Here is a 23,650-nt window from a genome sequence, read left to right on the forward strand (position 1 = left end):
GAGAGCGAGGGAGAAAAATTGAGCCAGGAGGAGAGAAAGAAGAAGAAGTGTGAGAGAGATAATGAAAGCGGATATAAAAGAGAATGAAGATTGGGAAGGGGTGGAGAGGCCTGGAGATGGGGAATGGTAAAGAGACAGAAGAAAGAGGGCGAGAGAGAAAAATTGAGCCAGAAGGACGAGAGAAAGAAGAAGGAGATGGGGAATGGTAAAGAGACGGAAGAAAGAGGGCGAGGGAGAAAAATTGAGCCAGACGGAGGAGAGAAAGGAGAAGAAGTGTGAGAGAGATAATGAAAGCGGATATAAGAGAATGAAGATTGGGAAGGGGTGGAGAGGCCTGGAGATGGGGAATGGTAAAGAGACAGAAGAAAGAGGGCGAGGGAGAAAAATTGAGCCAGACGGAGGAGAGAAAGAAGAAGAAGTGTGAGAGAGATAATAAAAGCGGATATAAGAGAATGAAGATTGGGTTAACTGGGTGAAGGGTTAAAAAAAAACAGAGAGTGAGGGAAAGAAAGGGAGAGAGGGGGAAAGGCGACACGGAGAAGAGAGAGAGAGAGAAAAAGAAGAGAGAGGGAAGAAGAGAAAGAGTGTGTATGTGCATTTTTTATTAGAAAACATGATAGGAAAGAATGAACTGTACAAATCGAATCACTTTGGATTGAGGCAAATGCATATTAGGTTGCATTCGTCCATGACTTCTCTAAATTAAGTGGGGGACAAGAACTAAAATGAGAATGATTCATTCTTAAAGGTGAAAACGGTTTGTATTATATTTGAATGTGTAAAAATTAACGGTACTCATATTCTCATAGTCTATCATGATAATTTTTATCACCGTTGTTGTTGTTGTTGTGGTTATTATTATTATTATTAACATTACTATTATTATTATCAATATTTATATTAGTGTCACTATTATTATTTGTAGTAGTAGTAGTTGTATAGTAGTAGTATAGTAGTAGTAGTAGTAGTAGTAGTAGTATAGTAGTAGTAGTAGCAGTAGTAGTAGTAGTAGTAGTAGTAGTAGTAGCAGTAGTAGTAGTAGAAGTAGTAGCAGTAGTAGTAGTAGAAGTAGTAGTAGTAGTAGTAGTAGTAGTAGTAGTAGTAGTAGTAGTAGTATAGTAGCAGTGGTAGTAGTAGTAGTAGTAGCAGTAGTAGTAGTAGTAGTAGTAGTAGTAGTGGTAGTGGTAATAGTAGTAATAGTAGTAGTAGTGGTGGTAGTGGTAGTAGTAGTAGTAGTAGTAGTGGTAGTAATAGTAGTAGTAGTAGTAGTAGAAGTAGTAGTAGTGGTGGTAGTAGTAGTAGTAGTAGTAGTAGTAGTAGTAGTAGCAGTAGTAGTAGTAGTAGTAGTAGCAGTAGTAGTAGTAGTAGTAGTAGCAGTAGTAGTAGTAGAAGTAGTAGCAGTAGTAGTAGTAGAAGTAGTAGTAGTAGTAGTAGTAGTAGTAGTAGTAGTAGTAGTGGTAGTAGTATAGTAGCAGTGGTAGTAGTAGTAGTAGTAGTAGTAGTAGTAGTGGTAGTGGTAATAGTAGTAATAGTAGTAGTAGTGGTGGTAGTGGTAGTAGTAGTAGTAGTAGTAGGAGTAGTAGTAGTAGTGGTAGTAATAGTAGTAGTAGTAGTAGTAGTAGTAGTAGTAGTAGTAGTAGTAGAAGTAGTAGTAGTGGTGGTAGTAGTAGTAGTAGTAGTAGTAGTAGTAGTAGTAGTAGTAGTAGTAGTAGTATACAGTAGTAGTAGTAGTAGTAGTAGTAGTAGTAGTAGTAGTAGTATACAGTAGTAGTAGTAGTAGTAGTAGTAGTAGTAGTAGTAGTAGTATAGTAGTAGTATAGTAGTAATATTATCGTTGTTATTACAATATCATCATCATCATCATGTGTAGGCAATATTTAGCAATGTTAATAGTGGCAGAAGTACTAGTAGAAATAGAAGGAGTATAAGTAGCGGTTTGTGATTAATAACTGTTTTCTTATTATTATCATCAGTTGATTTCTTTATTCTTAACCATCTTTTTCCAGGTAAATTCAAATACATGAACTATGCCACGTTCAACGACACAAATCAAGTGGTAATAAAGGACATGACACAACCAACCCCAGAACTACTCCAAGCTTTGGGAGAGAGTCACGGCCCGCCAGGTCTACAAACGAACTATCCAGGTAATTCAGGACATATACGTTGCTTAGTTAGCTAGTTAGTTTATATAGTTAGATAGTAATTAATTAAGCAAGTAAGTAAGTAAGTAGGGAAGTAAAGGAAGTAAGTAGGGAAGTAAAGTAAGTAGGTAAAACGGTAATTACTCCAAACCTTAGGAGAGAGTCATGGCCCGCCAGGTCTACAAACGAACTATCCAGGTAATTCAGAACCTACGTTACTTAGTCAGCTAGTTAATTAGTTTATATAGTTAAATAGATAGTAATTAGATAATCAAGTAAGTAAGTAAGTAGGGAAGTAAAGTAAGTAAGTAAGTAAAACGGTAATTACTCCAAACCTTAGGAGAGAGTCATGGCCCGCCAGGTCTACAAACGAACTATCCAGGTAATTCAGAACCCAAGTTACTTAGTCAGCTAGTTAATTAGTTTATATAGTTAAATAGATAGTAATTAGATAAGCAAGTAAGTAAGTAAGTAGGGAAGTAAAGGAAGTAAGTAGGGAAGTAAAGTAAGTAAGTAAAACGGTAATTACTCCAAACCTTAGGAGAGAGTCATGGCCCGCCAGGTCTACAAACGAACTATCCAGGTAATTCAGAACCTACGTTACTTAGTCAGCTAGTTAATTAGTTTATATAGTTAAATAGATAGTAATTAGATAATCAAGTAAGTAAGTAAGTAGGGAAGTAAAGGAAGTAAGTAGGGAAGTAAAGTAAGTAAGTAAAACGGTAATTACTCCAAACCTTAGGAGAGAGTCACGGCCCGCCAGGTCTACAGACGAACTATCCAGGTAATTCAGTATCTAAGTTACTTAGACAGCTAGTTAATTCGTTTATATAGTTAGATAGTAATTAGTTAAGCAAGCACGTAATTAGGGAAGTAAAGTAAGTAAGAAAGTAAACGGTAATTTTCACGAAAGCTACACGAGATGCAAAGGGAATGGTTTGACGAAACAGGTCATGATCAAACCATCACTGTGTCATTTGTTAGTAAGTTAATAAGTTTATAGTTAATGGCAAAATGAAGCTGCTGAAAACTGCTTATCTAATGAAAGAGAGCCAATGGAGTAAATTAGAAAGTCAAAAGGGGCCTAAGCTTTCGATCCTAGCAGAATCTTCGTCGGAGGCAAAGTCGGAGGCAAAGTTAGAAAGTTCGGTAATGGATACTGTTTGACGGGATAGCATGACACAACCGAATCCAGAGCTACTTAAAGCTTTAGGAGAGAGCACAAAATATTCAGGTAATAGGGAATGAGCAGTTCAAAAGTTAAACAGTTAGTTAATGAGGGAGTGAGTGGTTTAGTTTGATAGTTAAGAAAATATTATAATATTATAAGTATAATTATGTTATGAGCAAAATTAAATAGAACAGTTGGACGGAGAAGGGCATGATATAACTGCCATTGTCCCATTAGCTTGCTGCTTGTCAGTTATTCAGTTAAAAATATATATAGTTAGTTAATTAGTCAGTTATTTAGGTATTTAGTTGGGCGGAAAAGGGCATGAAGCAACTACCATTGTCCCATTAGCTTGCTTGTCAGTTATTCAGTTATAAACTTTATAGATAGTTAATTAATTAGTTAGTTAGTTATTTAGTTAGTTAGTTAGTTAGTTAGTTTAGTTAGTTAGTCAGTTGGTTAGTTAGATGATACTGTTTTATAGTGTAGAACGACTCGACTGAATTAGCACCAGAGTTACATCAGATATTAGGGAAGAGACAGATTTGATTTTTTTAAATGTTGAAGTCGATATATTAGTTAAATAGTTAGTAAACTGGTTACAGGATAATGTTTGATGGAACACCATGATGTATAGCGTTACGAGAAAGCCGCAGTCCTTTTGGTCTTCAGATAAACTGCCTTGGAATATGATTGTGACGCCATATCCGGATTTGTGCCATTAGTTAGTAAGTCTGATAGTAAGTAGCTGGTTTGGTGATAATGTTAATTGGAACGGCATATCCCAACTTCCATAATTGTTCTTGCAAGCTAAAGTAGTAAGTCTCAGTCCTTCTGATTACAGGTAAGTAATATTGGGTAGTTTAATTAAATATTGAGAAAGTAAGTTGGTTATCAAGTTAGCTTCTTATTCACTTGTTGAAGACCATTCATAATTGTGCAACGACTCTAGACACTAAATACTATGAAGAAGATAGGGAAGAAGTCTGAAAATGGGAGACAATGTTTTATTATTTTATTTTTCGTTATTTTATCTGACATTTTCTTATCTTTCAATTAAGTCTCACACCCCTATTTCTAATGTTTTTTAAAATTTGTTTTGAACATGGGGATGTAAGTGCATGCCTCCACGGTCGAATAATCCGAAACGCTTAACGTCAAGGTCAGGAGGCATCCATGCCTAATCCTTCATTACGCCTCTAAATGTTTGCCTTTAATCACCTACATTAGATAAATCCTCTTAGATCGCCCCTCTCTAATTTGAACTCTTTGTCGTCTCGTATCATAGATTAATGCGAGATGAATTATTCAGCGTCTTATTTAGCCCTCGGTTATTATGAAGTAAAATCTTAACGAACGAGTCGGGTATTTCCCGGGGGACAATCTCGAAGATACAACGGTACATTATTTTTAGGCCTGGAAGGAGATGGGGGGGGGGGGGGGGGGCTCTGGTGCTAGGGTTCCCTATTTCAGGCAGCTTAAGAAGGGCAGCTGGCTCGAGATGTACTACAGTCGTTCTCAAATAAATCTACGAACAGCTTTATAGAACGATCTAACTTCTACAAGATAAGGAGCAGCGATCGCAAAAAATATGTCATCAGTCTAATAATTTATGACTCACTGTTCAATTAAAGAGAAGTACTCGATGAATTTAGCAAATAGAGCATTAAGAATGATCTTTTGATCCCGCTGTCTATGTAATTTGGTCCATGTATCTCATTGTTACCCTCATTTCTTGTTTCTGATTTATTAGGAGGATACCACGAAGTCATCACGAGCGGAGGAGCCATCGCCCCGGATCTTCCGGCGAATCCGGCATCGTGTTTCCTCATCTCGGCCTTTAGGGTGAGATTACTTTCTGGGTAGCATCGGATAGGCGGCGCCACAAGGGGAGGGGTGCACAGGCGGGGGAGGGGGCGTCCGCCCCCATGATTTTCAAGTAGTGGAAGTGGGAAAGGAAAATAAAAAGGGGGGAGAAAGTAGGAAGAAGAGTATGAAAAGGAAAGACCATGAACTTGTAACCCTGATAACAAATATAAGCCTAAGAAGTGAGTAAGAAGTGGAAGGAGGGAAGGATGGAGAGTGTGAAAAAGAGGGGAGGGAGATGGAACTCGCCCAGAAGAAGATAAAGCCATCAGTAGCTACCAACTAACGGAGCTGCTGAGTCTCCAATATTCTTATTTTAGAGGAGCGTTCTTGCTTTATTGAAATATAATCTGTGCTTTTATTGTGATTTCTCCTTATTTAGGCTTCATCAGACATCGACTCACTCGACGTCGAGAAGGAGATCGATCTCCTAACAGGGCTCGACATCGCCAAGAACGCGTCATCGTCCAGCGGCAAATTCCAAGTCGGTCCATGGGCCCTCTACAAGCGATTCACGCCTGCCATCCCGTTCCAGCCCTTCGACTTGGTCTTCCGCCTCGAGCTCCAGGGCCTTGACTCGGACCTAGAACCAGCCAAGAAGCTAGTCCAGGAACTCAACAAGGCCCCGACGGTAGAAGGAGTCGAGCGCTCCTGCACGGAATTATATCAAATCCAAGCAAAAGATGTCGTCGTGCACGAATGAAAATATAGAGCGCCAGCTTGTGCTGTATAACAGTACAGGTTTTGCGCCGACGAATCGCAGTGTTATTGAGCGCTCCAACATATAGATAATGATCATAATTATATGCTTTGTACGATGCTGGTTGCACGCGAGAAAACCTACAGTGAAAATTCTATTTGCAGCGAATTTCAAAAGCGGTAAAGTGAAAAAAATGAGATGTGCAACGTAATATAGGCCTATGATGAATATAGTGATGATTCAATTATTGTTCGTGTATATAATAATTGCCATAAAAATACTTGTTGATACGAATTTGTTGTTGAAATTTGTTAATATTGCTGCAATGTGATAAATGCATACATAATTAAACGTTTTTTCTTAGAAAAAGGTATAAAATTAAAAAGGTAGGCGTATACTATAAAACGTTGTTTTCCAAAATGCCCCCCCTGCTTGAAACACAGTGTTACATAGTGTGTTCACAGTGTTTTTGGAGTATGTTCATACTGTGTTCAATCTGTGTTCACAGTATGCTCACAGTGTGTTCACAAAGTGTTCATAGTGTTTTCAAAGAGTGTTCATAGTGTGTTCACAATGTGCTCATAGTGTGTTCATAGCATACCCATGGTGTGTTCACAGTGTGTTCATAGTGTGTTCACAGTGTGTTCATAGTGTGCTCATAATTTGTTCACAGTGTGTTCAAAGTGTGTTCAATGTGTGTTCACAGTGTGTTCATAGTGTGTTCACAATGTGTTCAATGTGTGTTCACAGAGTACCATGGTGTGTTCACAGTGCGTTCACAATGTGCTCATAGTTTGTTCACAGAGTGTTCATAGTATGTTCACAGTGTGCCTATAGTGTGTTCAATGTGTGTTCATAGTGTGTTCACAGCGTACTCATAGTGTGTTCACAGTTGGTTCATAGTGTGTTCATACTGTGCTCACAGTGTGTTCACAGTGTGTTCATAGTGTGTTCATACTGTGCTCACAGTGTGTTCACAGAGTGTTCATAGTGTGTTCATACTGTGCTCACAGTGTGTTCACAGAGTGTTCATAGTGTGTTCACAATGTGCTCATAATGTGTTCACACTGTGCTCACAGAGTGTTCATGGTGTGTTCACCGAGTGTTCATGGTGTGTTCATAGTGTGTTCAATGTGTTTACTCAGTTTGTTCACAGTGTGTGCATAGTATGTTCTCGGTGTGTTCATGGTGTGTTCATAGTGTGTACACAGTGTATTCATGTGTGTTCACAGTGTATGCATAGTGTGTTCACAGTGTGTTCATAGTGTGTTCATAGTGTGTTCATACTGTGCTCACAGTGTGTTCACAGAGTGTTCATAGTGTGTTCATACTGTGCTCACAGTGTGTTCACAGAGTGTTCATAGTGTGTTCACAATGTGCTCATAATGTGTTCACACTGTGCTCACAGAGTGTTCATGGTGTGTTCACCGAGTGTTCATGGTGTGTTCATAGTGTGTTCAATGTGTTTACTCAGTTTGTTCACAGTGTGTGCATAGTATGTTCTCGGTGTGTTCATGGTGTGTTCATAGTGTGTACACAGTGTATTCATGTGTGTTCACAGTGTATGCATAGTGTGTTCACAGTGTGTTCATAGTGTGTTCAAAGTGTGTTCATAGTGTGTTCACAGTGTGTTCACAGAGTGTTCACAGTGTGTTCATACTGTGCTCACAGTGTGTTCATAGTGTGTTTTCAGTGTGTTCATCATGTGTTTACAGTGTGTTCACAGAGTGTTCACAGTGTGTTCATAGTGTGTTCACAGAGACTTCATAGTGTGTTCACAGTGTATTTACAGTGTGCTCATGGTGTGTTCACAGAATGCTGTTCCTAATGTGTTCATAGTGTGTTCACAGCGTGTTCATAGTGTGTTCACAGTGTGTTCACGATGTGCTCATTGTGTGTTCACAGCGTACTCATGGTGTGTTCATAGTGTGTTCATAGTGTGTTCATGGTGTGTTCACGATGTGCTCATGAAGATTTTCACGATGTGTTCACGTAGTAAACTATATTGGTCAATTCAACAATATGAAGATGACTTAATACTATGCACGCCTCTACAGTTTGAATGTTCACAGCGTGTTCTGGAATTTACGACATTAAAAATGAGCGTTTGAACAGTGTGAAGATGATTTCACATTTCGTTCCACACTATCAGCACACTGAACAACTATGAAACACTGTGGTACAATGTAATAGGCCTTAAATTGTCATTACCCAAAACAGGACACGAAATCGTGGAAATTCCAGATTTTTGGTGTTGAATATATTCCTAACATTCATTTTTGTGTGAGTGCATTCATGCTTGCATTGTGTACATCCCTTATCATTTGGTGATTCAGAAATCTGACAGCACCAATTAATTCTTTAATTGTGTAGTATAATCAAAATATTTCCCAATAGACCTTACGCAGTGACGTCATCGGGCAGCCATCTTAGAGGCTGAAGCCATTGCCTTGCATGCATTGAGGATCTGTAGCTGGTGCATCTCTGACAACGCCTTTATGCGCGTTTTCCTATATCCTCTGAGAGAGGGTGCTACAAGATTATGGCGTCATTATGCAAAAGGTCTATCAATTGAGATAATACTTCAATAACGATATCCCAAGACTGGAACTAAACTTGATCTTTAGGCGAAAGTCGATAAGTGCTTCATATCACACGATGTCAATCCAGGGGCGGCGCAAGTGTATTTTGAAGGGTGTTGGGGGCGCCGGGGACGACTTTTTCGGGACTAGTCTGTTGGCACAGACCTTTAGTTTCCGCAGAGTGCATAATATAGAGTCTGAAGTAGTGAGACTAGATTTACTCATGTACCGTTGTGTTTCCACCAATGTCATTAGTTTGGAGTCTATAGTCTCTGCCCAAGATATTTTTTAAAGTTTCAAATTGTAATCTGTGGTTGAAGACTAATACTGAATGAGGTGTATTATGCTGGTGTGTTTCGGTATGGGGCTCTTAAACAAAATTAGTTGTATACGCCCTATTTGCATGTTAATTTGTCGTGATAAGCAATCAGATATGTCTATATAAATTACGTGAAATGCATAAACCTTTCTTGTAAATTGATGTCCCATATTGTATTGTTTACCAATGTCATTTGCAATAATAATAACAATAAATTGTCATGCCTGTTGCTCCAAAGGACATTCGTTTGTTAATGAGTATGTTCTTCCTATTTGAGAGAGAGAGAGAAAAAAAACATGCGAGTTATAGGCCAAGCTCATCCCAACAACAAGTTCAGTTGAATTAAACAAATAACACTGACAATTTCCTTCAAAATCGGATGCAAAACGGAAACTAGCATTTTAATATTTCGCTTACCATGCTTACACGCTTTACAAATTGTTCGTCCTACATTTTCCTTCTCCAACATGCCCAATCTTTTGCGCCCCTATGGAATCGACCCCTGTCTCCCTTGGCCCCTATAATACGCTTCCGTGGGTCCATATAATTTCTTCAAAGATAATCTGTCTTGGTCAAAGTATTTTCCTAAAAATCCAAAGCTTCATTCAAGAGTTCATATTCATTGCTTCAGAAGTCGAATATATATTTGTATCGTATATTTTACAGCGCGAAATTATCTCAAAGAATATTACATGCATGCTAAAATAAAAGGCTGAGTTAGAAGAAAATTGCTCCTTTTGCGAACAGACGGGAAACAAGAAGAAAGGAGACAGTGAGAATGGTGAGATGATAGACTAATAGAAATAGGACGAAAGTGTGAATCAAAAATAATAAAGAAGGGGGAAAGGTGAGGGGTGGTAAGAGAGAGGGAAGAGGGAAGTGAAGAGGGGGGGGGGGAATGAGGGAGAGATACGGGGTGGGAGAGGTATTGAGGGGAGAGAGAGAGAGTGATGGGGAGTGTGAGGGATAGAAGAGGGAGAGAAAAGGGAAAGAGGGGGGGGGGGGGGTTAGAGGCTAGAGGTGTACAATAGATTTCTCTAAATTAGAGAAGTCTAAACTTTTTGCAAATCATGATCGGGAAGGGGGGGGGGGGTAATATATGGTAATTTACTTTTATTTGTGTTAAAAGTAGCTTTTGATGAATCCTAAAGAAAAAACACGCCCATTAAAAGAGGTTGTCCATTTCTGCTCATTATTTTAGCGAGTCTCTACAAGACGCAGGGGGCGCTCGTCAGAAACGACTCCGCAGCCATTTGATTTTTTTTTCAACTTGTTTTGCAAAATCTGCTTCAGCCTACTCCTTCCAAACTGCCCCCCTCTCTCCCTCTTTGCCCCCCCCCCCACTTTTTCTTATTTCATATCTCTCATCACCCTTTTTCCTCTCCCCAGTTTTAGTTCACACTCTCCACTCTTCTCTCACCCTCCCTCCGTTCCATCTCCCCCCTCCTCTTTCTCCCTTTCTTTCTTTCTTTCTTTCTTTCTTTCTTCCTTTCATTGTTTCTTTCTTTCTTCCCTTACTTCCTTCTTTGTTTCCTTCCTTCCTCCCTCCCTCACTCCATTCTTCTTACTTTCTTTCTTTCCTTCCTTCCTCCCTCCCTTACTCCTTTTTTCTTACTTTCTTTCTTTCTTTCTTTCCTTCCTTCTATCCTTCCTTCCTCCCTCCCACACTCCTTTCTTCTTATTTTATTTATTTCTTTCCTTCTTTCTTTCTTTCTTTCTTTCTTTCTTTCTTTCTTTCTTTCTTTCTTTCTTTCTTTCTTTCTTTCTTTCTTTCTTTCTTCCTTTCTTTCTTTCTTTCCTTCTTTCCTTCTTTCTTTTTTACTTTCATTCATTCTTTCCTTCTTTTCTTTCTTTCTTTCTTTCTTCTAACAATAACATCAACATGTTGTATTTCTTTTACACATATGTGATGACTAATACGAAATTTATTAAATATGCATGTTTACATTTTTTGATATAATTATGTAATAATATGTATCTATTTACATAACAACATAATTTATACATGTTTAAATTACTTTATAAATATCCTACAAAAAGCCACCTCCTACTCCAAATTCTCATAATGTATACAACACTCAAAATGCATAAATTTCCCTTTTTTTTACAAAAAAGTATCAAGCTTTGTAAAACATGACAGAAGGCAGGGGTGACGGTAGATTAGTCTGCAGGCACAGACCCTGATTGAAACTTTGATCAATAAGTGTGTCTCCGCGCAAAGACTAGCACATACAAAACTTGCTGTTTCAATTCAGCGAGAGGGCCTTCAGCTAGTACACAAGGCATGAGTAGGCTGCAATTCAGACCCGGTAGATGGAAGTTAAAGGAGTACTCCTGACTGAAAATGAAAATGATTAAAATCAGGCAAACTAAATACTGAAATTTTCATCAAAATCGGACAGGGAATAAGAAAGTTATGATATTTCAAATCTTTGCATTATTTCGGTAGTTATTTTACGCATGTCTTCATGAATATGCGATATCCCCTCTCATCATCTTACGATATGGAATAATACATTCGTTAAAATTTGGTCCACACCAATAATTGGATTGACAACTGATTTAATGCATGAGATATCATGACTGACATTTATCCTGCAACAATGGAGATATCATGCGCACGGCTGTGTACTGATATATATGAAAATATAAGATTGTTATGATTTCCTGTAATAACATGAATTATGACATACATCAGCCATGTCAGCCCATGACGGCGAGCATATAACTGTTTTTACAAAATATTACTCAACTTAAAAATTTGTAATTTTGTTATGAGATATTGATGACATTTTCAGCATTCAGCGCGGTGAATTTTACTCTCTTTATTTCGATATTATTTTCAGCCCGGAGTACCGCTCTGAATCTCAATAGATTGAGTTGTTGATGAGCTTAGTTCACTTCTTCTTATTTTGTTTAAACTATTCGTTTAAACTATTTTCTCATTATATACATACAGATGTCATCCATACATGTATCAATAATAAGCCACAACATATTGTTAACTTCACTGTAAAAAAATATTGGCTAAAATGTTTACCACCACGAGGGTAAGTATGTGTCCAACCAATTTTGGGCAGTATTTTTATAATTACCCAATACGGGAAGCATATTGTTTAGTAATGTTAACAATTAAGCAGCAATTACTTTAGAATGGGCAATATTGTCACCACACTGGATAAATATAAATGCCCAAAAGAAATGCCCAATGTTGGTTGGACACATAACTACCCTCATGGAGCACTTTTACCCAACATTTCTTTATAGAGTGTACACGTTTTATTTAATTCTTGCAGCGATTTTCGAAAATAAATATTTGTAAGAAAAATACAAATACAAAGTATGTTATGACATAATCAACATATAAATATCTTAAAGAATACAGTGCGTCTCTCTATATATCTATATATACCTATATATATCCTTATATATATAGGTATTTTCCCCCAAAGTGACATATTTTTTGTTTGGCAGCCATTTCAAAAGTGTATAGTTTTTATTTAGACGCACTGTAGACCAGTTCGTAGTTTGACCTTTCCTTTCTTACATTATATAGAAAGGCAAATTTCAAAGCAAGATATTATGCAAGCATGTCTGACTTAGCAGGATGTAGAAATTCTATAGACCGGGTGACTAGAATAGCACATCAATGGACACTTTATGAAGGTATTTGTTTCATTTCTCCTTTGAATTTGGATGTTGTTTGAAGGTTTGCATGGTGGTATGTACAATCGCTGATGTGGTTTACGGTACACCATGTGAAGTGTTGTAGAAACAGTGGATAGGAGAAGAGAAGAAATGGATAGGCGAGAAAGTGGAGATTTGAGAGTAGAGTATTCTTTCTTGAAAGTAGTCCTGAAAAGGACTGTAAACCCGGAAAGATTGATGAGTTGAGAACAGCTTGAGTAGTAGAGCTAGTGAGGAGATGCTGGCTTGAGTCGGCGAGTAGAGATGATGAGTAGTAGAGAGACTCCTTTGAATTTATTAACATGTTGCTCTTAGTCTATACTTCGGCCAAGTTCAAATTTGCGAATGACCTTCTTCTGATCATGCGCAGAACGGAACTGCGAACTGGCCTATGCACGCACGCCATGGCTGGGATTCGAACCATCGGGCCTCTGAACGAGAGATAATCTGAGTACGACCACCAGACCATGGCGCATACAAAAGCATTTTCCTCGTACCGGACCAACAGATGAATTCGAGTTCAGAACAATGTAACTCTTCTGGCGACAGTAACATTCAAAGAACAAAAGCGCTTCCCATGCAACGAGCCACATGAGTCGCATTATCAGCGCGTACATTGAGATGATTCCATTGGATATGCATGTAGTAGTGATGACCTCCTGTGTGATCTGCAACTCGACGCTGCTGTGGTCAAGGTTAGTGTTATTGATTTATCCCATACTTTTGTAATAATTTTGCTGAATGGTTTATATCTTAATATTTTTTTTTGTATCTTTACCGTTTCCCCATTGACTCAATCCTGGTCGAAAGCGAACTGATGCCGGCCCCGGAGGCGGCTCGACGTGCATGTATTATGTAAACCCCCATTTAAAAATAACGCGTAATGACGCCGCGCCGGCCCGCCCGGACTGAGACCACCTCTGGATGTGGTGTAAAGCCGCACGCCGCGGCGTCACGTTGATTCAGTCCCGCAATTGGTATTTGAAGCAACTCCAAGTGGGCTCAGGCCGGCTTGGCAACTGAACTAGAAATTTCGTATATACTTGACGTGATAGCGAACAATAGTCATAGCTAACGGAAAAAACCCGCGAAATGTTTACTTGAAAAGTCGGGTGACTCGTGTCACGTAAATCGACGGCGCGAAGCCGGTTATGTGTAGACACACAAATGCAGGCCTCGTACCATTTGTACCGGTGTATCATCTCAAGACGGCTTCAAATTGTAGACGTGAAGGCAGCTACAAAGCCGGCACCGGAGCCGGCTTCAAACCCGAAGCATGTGTACCAGGAGTTTTATTTATTTATCTATTTCTTTATCTGATTAATTAATTTATTTATTTCTTTGTTTATTTATCTATTTATTAATTTATTTATTTATTCATTCATTCGTTTATTTTATTCTTTCATTCATTTTTATTTATTTAATTTATTTTGTTTGGGGGGCAAGAAGACTTAACTATGACTTCAATATAAACTTAAATGATTTATACCTCTCATTTCTTTACTGTTCTTCCTAGTTTATCCACCCCCATGTTCTCTCTCTCTTTTCCTCCTCCTCTTTTTCACTAATTAAAAAATTCATAAGGGCGCGACGTTTCCCCCGCTGGTAGGCTTTAGGTTTGATCTTACATCATATTCTTCAAAGAAATGAGTATTGTTTTAAAGAGGGAGTGAACTGTATGTGGTCTCTCATTGACTGTGTGCTATAAATACAGTCTTAACAAATTTACTTTCCAGATAACTACTAATTCTACAGACAATTAATTGACCTGTAACTGTACTTGTATAGAGAAACTCAAATGTTTTTAGAGGAAAATAATTGTTTTGCTACTTGGTAACATAATTATTGCGGTATAAATCAAGTGGGACTATATCACTAGACTACACTTGCATTATGGGTCTGGAAACTGGCCAGGTATGAGTATGAGTATGAGTATGAGTAGTTGAGGACTGGAGATGGCGCTATTGGTTCGTATATGCTTTTAAGGTGACAGTATTCTAAAGACGTCAGTTACACAGTTGGGGTACTCAATAGACTGTGTGTGTGTGTGTGTGTGTGTGTGTAATTGAGTTTTGTCAGACGTGTATCAATCAGATATGATTATTTACGTCTGGGACCGACCTTTAACGTCACCATCCGAAAGACGTGACCGGGGCTCGAACCTCTGCATCAATTTTTAACTTCCCCACATAGCTTGGATTGCAGGCGCACGCCACAACGCCCAGACTACTGTACTCTAAACTAGTCTTGTCACGAATATATGATAAAAATAAAGGCGCTAAACCGAGTTGAGGTTTGGTATTTATCATGATGGATCGTCAATTAATATTTGTAGGGAAATTATTCTTTGTTCCTTATCAACATAGCTAATTTGTTGGTGGATAATGAAACGCAAAGTTGACAAAATAATATTCTATCCTATAGTATTCTGTATATCTGGTGAAGTAATTCCGTACCAACCCGGCAGTCCAACTTTCCGCCACATAGCGCAAGCTGGTATATAAAATCACATATATAGGAAATAATGTTCGCAGCTTCCACCTCTCTGCAGCAATTTTCCTCCGACAGGTTGTCAGCTAGATCTTACAACTTTCCTAAATTTTCACTGACTGGGAAGCAACGTTTCCATGTAACTGTCGGATGAAGCACTGTTTGTCGGACAAAGCGTCCAAAAAGTCCTTCATGAAAACGCTGCCCCTGTCCGCCTACAGGAATGGTATAGTCGGGTCGTCGGCATTGTCTGTCGAAAGAACTTTATGTCCAAAGTTCCCTCCCACCTGGCCGGACACCACTGGCTCCAAATCCTGAACCAGTTCTGCAGTTCTGTTCCAAAAAAATAACAATTACAATCACAAATCGGCTTTCAGGATCATGTCCTTGCTGATAAACGACTCTTTCTTCACAAATTTGTCCAATTTTTCGCCTGTGAACGAGAGAAGGTGGTATTTCTTTGTCTCGGTCAGGTCCTCGATGCCGAGGTGCCTGTACAGTTGTCGAACCTCCGTATTCCATTCCACCACGCAAGCTTGGATGCAATTGCAGCCTCGGTCGACCGCCATCTACGATAAGAAAATGAAAGGGTAAAAGCCAGTTAATCAAACATATTCAATCTGTCGGTTTCGGAGACTGAACAGCAACGAAAATTAGACAGATTAGGCGGGGGTTCAGTAAACTCAGATTTACTTTGCAACCTAACGAAAATGATAAGGCATTTTACAGCTGCATAAATCACATAGGATAAGAATTTACAGGAAACCTTGTTTAAAATCACCCCATGATAATAAATGTCCTCTTCTATAGAAAAGAAAGATTATCTTAGCTGTCTGGTTAAAAGGGGAGGGGGGACTTGCGTTCATTTGGCTCCCTAAAAAATTGTGAAATAATGATATCAATTTCTGAATATCATGTCAAAATCCATCATGAAATTAGGTTTCATTTTAAAAGTGCCAAAATTTTAGTTCGCCCGCTTCACTCGCTCGGAATTTCATCTAATTGTGCCCCATTCGCCAGGTTCCCCTTCAAATTTTACATTCATTAGATGATTTCCTCTAAAATATTCCCGAATGTTATTTAACAATGTAATTGAAATCTGAGAGAGTGAACTTAAAGTCAGTGCCCCAGGTCCTTCATTATACAAAATTCTTTGGCTCTCAGTGAAAAAAAACTAAAGCAACGGTCGAATGTCGGTCATGACCGGTCATGACGGTCAATTGCGCTTTCGCCGTTCTGGACCGTAGTGCATCCGTGCTGCAAGCGTTGTAGACCGTATACTGTATCCGCTGCAGTAGACCGAACATCTATGATGTTTGTTTATTGTATATCATTACCAATTTCCAAGTGTAAGCGCTTTTTAAAATTGATTTGTATTGATTTCGTATGTTTTTCTCATTTGCACTATGGAATAAAAATTTGATATAGATATGAATAAATTAATAAATTCAATTCAATTCAAATTCAAAAGGAATCGTTCTCATGAGCTCTGCCCGAACGGTAAATGGCGATTACCCAATCGTTGCTTTGTAGCATGGAATACCCTTATCAAAATATGAACAGAGAGGGAGAGGGGCCAACTTACTTTGATAACTTTGTGCATGAGAGCAACGCCCAGTCCCATACCTGCAGATAAAACGAAATATATATGACTTAATGTTAAAAATATCACTAATGAATTATAAAAAAAAGTTGCATACATTTCATTTTGCCTCATATTCAGGCGAATCTTGCATGCACATTCATTTATACGGGTCGATTTCGTTGTAAATAGGGGGGGGGGTCTTGCCCCCCCCCCTGTATTCAGACCATTATGAAGAAGCAATAGGCAGTTTACGCCCCCAAGATGACGTCATATTCAAGAACATAGGAATGTTTTGTCAAATGCCCTTTATGACAACGAATAGTCAAGAAGTCTTTGTCGATTGTCGAAATTTGGTGAATCAAACGGGAGAGTGAGGAAAAACATCTTCTTTGCGAAGACCTCTCGCCCTGCCCTGGGGAAGATTACTCTTTAATACTGGGGCCGATGTCCAGTGAGGATCCATTATAGTAAGGACGGCCATTCATAATTTTGGAAAAAGGTAATAAAATATATTCATAATGACCCATTATCATGATTATCGTAATAATAGTTATTCATAATTTCAAAAAAAGGATAATATAATATTCGTAAGTAGTAATTCATCACTTTATCCTGTTTATTTTGCATTCAAATCGCTTCCAAACAAAAGGAATAAAGACAAACATATAAGAAAGGACACCCAGGATTATATGAGAAAAGAGAACAAGCAGGGCATACATAAATAACATAACAAAATTGTATTATACAGTGAAATATATTACTATAATTACGTCGAATTTAAAATATTTAAACAAATATGAAATTGTAACAAAGAGCTACTTTAGGAGAAGTCAACAAATTCATGCATTTGAAAAAAGGGAGAATAAGCACCCATTAAAGGACAGCTATTCATAATTTTAGAAAAGGGTAGTGATAATATTCGTGAGTACTGGTATTCATTATGAAGCCATCCAATCGTTATGTAGAAGTCAGATCGATATTATTCAGAATATAAAAAGGGTTATTATTCATAATTTTACTAAAGTATTTTCCAATATCATGCATTATACATGTAAATGTAGGTACCAAAGCACAATATGATGAAGTGCTCACGTTATTAAAACAGTCCTTATTAATCTCATTATTGTTAGCTTGTGACATTGGTGTACAGATGGGGGCTCTGCCCCCCCCCCCCCCAAAAAAAAAAGAATAGACGACAAAAAAGAGGAGGTAAAAACAGGAAAAAATGGATGGAATATGAAATCATTTGTTGAAAATCATGTCAAACTCCATTAGAGAATCAGATTTCAAAAAGGCCATCATTTTTGCTCGCTCGATTCGCTCCCGCGCGGCTTTTTATAAATTTCGCCCCATCCGCCCGAGTTGGACCCGAACCCATGCTCTTGGGAGCAGACGCTTTACCGACTGAGCTTGTGCGGCCAGTGATATATTATGAATAGCGGTCCTTATGAAAAGGGGATCATGGTGATTTTACCCCTCCCCCAATCCCCGCCTCTGAGGGGTAACCTTCTTGGGGACACGACATTTGCTCCGTCCTTAATATCTCAGAAGGCATAGGGTTAGAGTTAGGATTGTAATATAGTTTATATTTCAGAATAATGTCAAATAAGGATTAGGGTTTATTTAGTTTCGGAGGTGAGGTCTTATGTTAGACCATGGACCTAGTAGGTCCATGGTTAGACTAACCGTGCAGAGTTTCCACCCTGTAGCATTTGATTTGATTTATTAATTTTTTGTTTTCTTCTGCATTCATAACATTCGTATACAATACAACTTTCATTTCATAACAAACATAATATGTTAGTAATTGATTTTGGTATGAATCATAAAGAAAAAAATACAAAATAAAAATTCATTCTAAACAAATATGATCTACTACCAACAAAAACTTATAACATTTACAGTTTGCAGGAGAAGGATTGTCATTATGAGCAGATTGCTTTAAAAAAATGACAACCCCGGAATAAAACTCATTAAATTAATAAATACATTTTAAAAGCAGAATGGAAATGTTAGTTTGTTCATAATTTTATAATGATGAAGATGGAGATGATAAGAATGAGGATGATGGTGATGAAGGTGAAATTGTCGCCGGAGCAACTGTCATGGAACCATTTTCTCACCTCGGTACTCCCTCTCGACGAAGAGATCCTCGAAGTACAACATCCTTCCATTCCAGGAGCAGAAGCCGTAGAAATAAAGGGCGTATCCTACCAACACCGACACCCCATCGTCGCAGAGCTTCTCCAGTACTGCGCACTGGAAGACCGGGTCGGGGCCAAATCCATCTCGGCGAAGATCTAAACAAATAAAGAGATAAAAATATGTAAGCCATTGATTGCTTTAATAGCTAGCCGAAGATCTTGAAAAATCAATACGTTCCTCCATCCATCCATATTTTATTGTTCGAAATAGACACGAAATGAATTACTCCGAAAATTTGCGTTGCCCAGATTGATCGTGGGCCCGGCAGCCGCTGTGCAGCGCCAGATAATATATAAATGAAAATAACAAGAGATTGTTTATAGTAATGTTATAGCCGAAGGGCTACAAAGATCCTGTAGATAAAATGAAAAAGTATAGATTAAATGAGATCGCTTATTAAAGTTAATAGCCTTCAAAAATCCTCAAAAAATTAATAGATAAAATTAAAACCATAGATTTCAAATGTCTATATGATATGACCCACATGGAATGATTTTGAGGGCTGAAGATCTATACAGTTTAAGAAATAAATGAAAAGTATTGATGACACAGAACTGGTTGATAGTCAACCCAAGGTCTACAAAAATCAGAAGAATTAAATGAAAACTACTGATTACAGATAGCCGAAATCTAGACAAATGAATTGATAAATCAAAATTATATATTTTTAGGGTCGGTTAATAGCATGAGATCTGGATAAATCATAAGAAAAGATGAAAACCATACATTAGAAAATTGCTGTTAATAGTTAACCTTGCTGTAATTATCCTTATTGTTGCTTTTGTGAGGAATATTTCTTCGTGGGTGTTATTGTAGCTTTAAGCTCTCATATGTCGATGTTTCACAATAAAAACGCTGAAATGAATACAAAATCAGGGCGGCATTTCATTTACTGTTAAAAGTTACGAACGATTTTACACACAACTGATATAATCTGAATCAATTCTTTTGACATTTCTTTAAAATGTATGACTTTTTCAATATTCAAACAAGCCCCAAAATGAGGATTTTCTTGAAAATATGTCTTAAAATGCGATATCTATCATCGTGTACATAATTTAAATTTAGCTAATGCAAGTTAAGTTCTTTATATAGACAACCGTTTGACTACCTACATTCGAATTGATCGTAAGTCTGGGCGTAAATTTTATTATGAAACCACCCTCAGGACTTAACTGCCCCGCCAAGGCAACACTTACAAAAAGGGCCGGAATTGATAGCAACACCATTTACAGATGAATCATTAAAACCTTTCAGTTGTTAAAGGTTTCGGTAGGGGGTTTGATAGTGATGTCCTTGCCAAACCGTGTTCCCAATTTTTTTAAAAGATTTCTGCCCCATTATAGTAATGGCGACAGGGAATCCATAACAGTTTTACAAGAAAGGGGGAAAATACAGCAAAGGGGATATAAATATTAAAAGGGGACTAATTGAAGCATCGTGTCTGTAAGCCATCTGCTGAATTTTCCCCCTTTCGAACACTTTTGTCACGGATTGTGTCGAGGTGGATAATAATTATAAAAAAAAAAAAAAATCGCCATTCATGTCACTGGAGGTCATGAGAACGTTTCACCACTTTAAATAAGTCAGGGCGCACGAGCGTATAATACAGCTGTATGCAGATTGCAATAGCAGACCGAACAAGATCCGATTTTTTAAAAATAATTACAAGAATCATTTCGTTTTATTGTAAATATGGAACATTTTGTAAAACGTACATCCCACGAGCATTAGACGGCTTAACTCTTGGCAGCAGCCAAAAAGTGGTTCTCGACAATATTTAGATATTGAGAATATAACGAATTGCGGCATTTCTCGTCCTTCGCATTCATGATTTGAAACCTTAAATGCGACATTACAAAATGCCACGCAGTCTAAACTAAATGTAAAGCATTGTGAGGTTTTCTGTTTTTTCTCAGTTGATTCAACTATAACCTTTTTTGAATGATAATATTTTACGGCACAAAAACATAGTTTTACACAAATATTAGTAAATCTCTAGTCTAAAATCTATTAACCTTTCTTTTCTGCGGGCATTATTTTATGAAGTTATTTAATTCACCTCGGAAATTTCATGAACCTTTGTGTGTGTGCGTTTTTTAATATGTTTAGGAATATAACATGGCACAAAACATATTTTGTGTAAATTTAACTTCTTAACTTCTTGTCAAAGTCTTTTCGACTTTCACAAAAAAAAATATTTTCAGAAATTTGCAACGCCCATCTTGGAACAAATTGGACCGTAGGGGGGGGGGGGGGGTGTCTAACTGTCCTATGCGATCTAAAAATATACAGGTGTCTCTTGCCAAATATCGAAACGAATATGACACATGTAAATCACATCCGGCGTCGTCATACTTTCGTTTCCATGGGAACAGACAAGTGGAAGTTTTATAGGCCGTTATGTCTCCACCAAAATTCGGTGTCGAGTTCAAGTGTATCGGTTTCAACCCAATTGTGAGTGCTCGCTCCGCCACACGGAAATAATTCTAGAACGCAGTAAATTATTGAAAATGTCCATCAATAATATTGACAATGAACAGCTGGGAGGTCTTTGTCGAAAATTGGTGAACCGGAACAGCAGTTCGTCCTAAGTTTTGGAGCTGACTAAAGTTGCAAATATTTCGGTTGTGTGATGTCACTTGTGAACAACTCTCCCCATTACTTTATATTAGTATATATTTCACTTAAATTGCCTCTTTTATCACATCTATCATAGATCATGTGTTCGTTCTATAGGAGGGCATGTGATACAGATTTTTAAAGAATACATCATGGATAGAGAGTTTGTTTCACCATAAGAAACAGCAAAAAGAGACATTTTGAGGGTATTTCATAGTCCATCAAAGGGAAAGTTGTTCACATGTGACATCACACATCATTGTCGCATTGCCAATGGGAGGATCTCCATAGCATTAGTGATTTCAATATTCAAATACTCGTAACTTTCTCATTATTTGTCTGATTTTTCTCAAACTTTCTTTGTTCTTATTCTTTGATTTTTCTGTTTCGACACAAGCCTACTTGTTCCAAAGGTTTCATTCCCCTTTAACTCAGGAGAAACTCTCTACAACGCACCAATTCCTTTGAAAATGCAAGCCAAATCACAATGAAGAAGCTGAGCGGCTTTTGTCGAAAGCTGGTGGACCGGGACAGCATCGGAATTGTTCGGTGCAAATCAATGGTCTAAGTTAAACATGACTTCAGGAATTCAAATATTCTATACAAGTGTCAGAACCTAACACAATGTAAGTGAATGGTTGTTGATTTCAAAGATAGTTCGATTGTTTGGTTGACTGATTTTAATCACCGAGAATCTACTCTACATCTACAACTAATATAATACGATCATGAAAGTTCATCTGTTCATCAACTAATATAATACATTTTCCTAGGTGTTTATTTAAATACAAATATAGATATTTGACTTTAAGAAATGTCTCTCTTCTCTATTTTAGAGTAAAATATGCTAATAATCCATTAGGCTCCCAAACGCATATATTTTCGCCAAACTTTTATTCAAACTTTAACCATTTTCTATTTTTATTGAAACCTGTGACATCGAAGTGAACTTTCCCTTTAAAACTATGGCTTGTGCATGATGAGAAATAACACTTTTCAGCACATACTTAATGAAAATGAAATAACATATAATAGGCCGCAGTGGCAGTTGCCTGAATGAGAAAAATACGTCTTTATAGCACATAGATCCTAATGGCAAATGCATGTTGGGAAATAAACATTATTAGCATGATTGTACTTAATGACATGATGAGGATATAACATTTTTAAAACAAATACCCTCATCGCAATGAAGATGGGGAAAATAACAACGTTTAAGCACACTTAGGCCCTAGAGTGGAAATGCATGTTGGGAAATAAAACATTTTCAGCACATAGATCCTAATGGTAAAAGTATGTTGGGAAATAAACTAAATTATCAGCACATACCTGATGAGAACACAACACTTTCGACACAAACGCTCTAATGGCGAATGTATAATGATAAATGAGACCTTTTTCAGCACCTATATAAGAAATTCCATCAGCGAGGAATTAACACTTTCAACACAAATGCTCTAATGACAATGAGTTGATATGACGATAAATGACAAGTTTTAGCATAGTAGGCCCTAATGGAGATGTTATTCCCCCTTATTTTCCCCTCTCAGACCACAACTTATTGTTTTCTTTATCATTTAGTTTACTCCCTCTTTCGGCCACAACTCATCCTGTTTCTATTCATCTTTTGTGTTTTTTTCGTCGTCCCGTTTTTTTAATAATTATTCTCGTTTCGTTTTAATTCTTGTTCCATTTCGTCTTTGTTAGTGTTATTTTGTTCTTGTTCTCTGCTATCAGTAAGTCTCCGTATGCAATTAGCAGCTTTGAGTCTCCCCCTCTTTCTCTTCCTCTCTTTTGGGAGGCTCACATTATACAAACTATGCTTTTGAGTGAATCTCCCATTTCCACGGATCCCCTTTTTTCTATTTAAGTTATGTATTATTAATTGTCTACCAAAATATACCATATTATATAAATTTCTTTATGTGTTCATTATCATTTATGTCATTGAGTATATATGACAATGATGTGTATATGATGAATGTTTGTTCTAAATGTATGAAAATAAATTTGTATTATACATTATGTTCTCTTGGAAATAAAATCGAATTTGAATTTGAGTTTTAATTAAAATCGTATGCTGGAAATTAACACTTTTTAGTACTGAAAAGGGCATGTTGGGAAACTAAGAATTATCAGCACATACTTCATGACATGAAGATGATTGATAATACAATTCATAGCACATAATAGACCCTATACCATTGGATGCATGTTGGGAAATCACTATGTTCAGGCCATATGTCAAATGCATTTTGGGAAATAACTCTTTGACATGC

At 37.5% G+C, this 23,650-nt stretch overlaps 2 protein-coding genes across 2 annotated transcripts; one reads left to right on the plus strand and one right to left on the minus strand.

Annotated features, from left to right (window-relative positions):
- Positions 1 to 202: 202 nt before the first annotated feature.
- LOC129282815 (uncharacterized) lies at positions 203 to 9,022 on the plus strand. The gene is made up of 4 exons (XM_064114084.1): positions 203 to 350; positions 2,007 to 2,147; positions 5,069 to 5,160; positions 5,564 to 9,022. The coding sequence occupies exons 1-4, from the start codon at positions 203 to 205 to the stop codon at positions 5,882 to 5,884; spliced, it is 702 nt and encodes a 233-aa protein (XP_063970154.1). The 3' UTR covers positions 5,885 to 9,022.
- Positions 9,023 to 13,905: 4,883 nt separating this feature from the next.
- Positions 13,906 to 18,950, minus strand: LOC129282816 (thialysine N-epsilon-acetyltransferase-like). Its single transcript, XM_054918676.2, has 3 exons — positions 18,668 to 18,950; positions 16,545 to 16,585; positions 13,906 to 15,528 (listed from the first exon to the last, which is right to left on the minus strand). The coding sequence occupies exons 1-3, from the start codon at positions 18,708 to 18,710 to the stop codon at positions 15,319 to 15,321; spliced, it is 294 nt and encodes a 97-aa protein (XP_054774651.2). The 5' UTR covers positions 18,711 to 18,950; the 3' UTR covers positions 13,906 to 15,318.
- Positions 18,951 to 23,650: the final 4,700 nt, after the last annotated feature.

Source organism: Lytechinus pictus, chromosome 19 (genome assembly GCF_037042905.1).
Source record: "Lytechinus pictus isolate F3 Inbred chromosome 19, Lp3.0, whole genome shotgun sequence".
Classification (NCBI taxonomy): domain Eukaryota; kingdom Metazoa; phylum Echinodermata; class Echinoidea; order Temnopleuroida; family Toxopneustidae; genus Lytechinus; species Lytechinus pictus.

Coding starts and splice junctions, on each gene's coding strand:
- LOC129282815 (XM_064114084.1), top strand. CDS start 203: ATGGTAAAGAGACGGAAGAAAGAGGGCGAGGGAGAAAAATTGAGCCAG. Junction 351..2,006: donor AGGCCTGGAGATGGGGAATG/GTAAAGAGACAG, acceptor ATCTTTTTCCAG/GTAAATTCAAATACATGAAC. Junction 5,161..5,563: donor TCCTCATCTCGGCCTTTAGG/GTGAGATTACTT, acceptor CTCCTTATTTAG/GCTTCATCAGACATCGACTC.
- LOC129282816 (XM_054918676.2), bottom strand. CDS start 18,710: ATGTTGTACTTCGAGGATCTCTTCGTCGAGAGGGAGTACCGAG. Junction 16,586..18,667: donor CGTCGAGAGGGAGTACCGAG/GTGAGAAAATGG, acceptor TTTTATCTGCAG/GTATGGGACTGGGCGTTGCT. Junction 15,529..16,544: donor TCATGCACAAAGTTATCAAA/GTAAGTTGGCCC, acceptor TTCTTATCGTAG/ATGGCGGTCGACCGAGGCTG.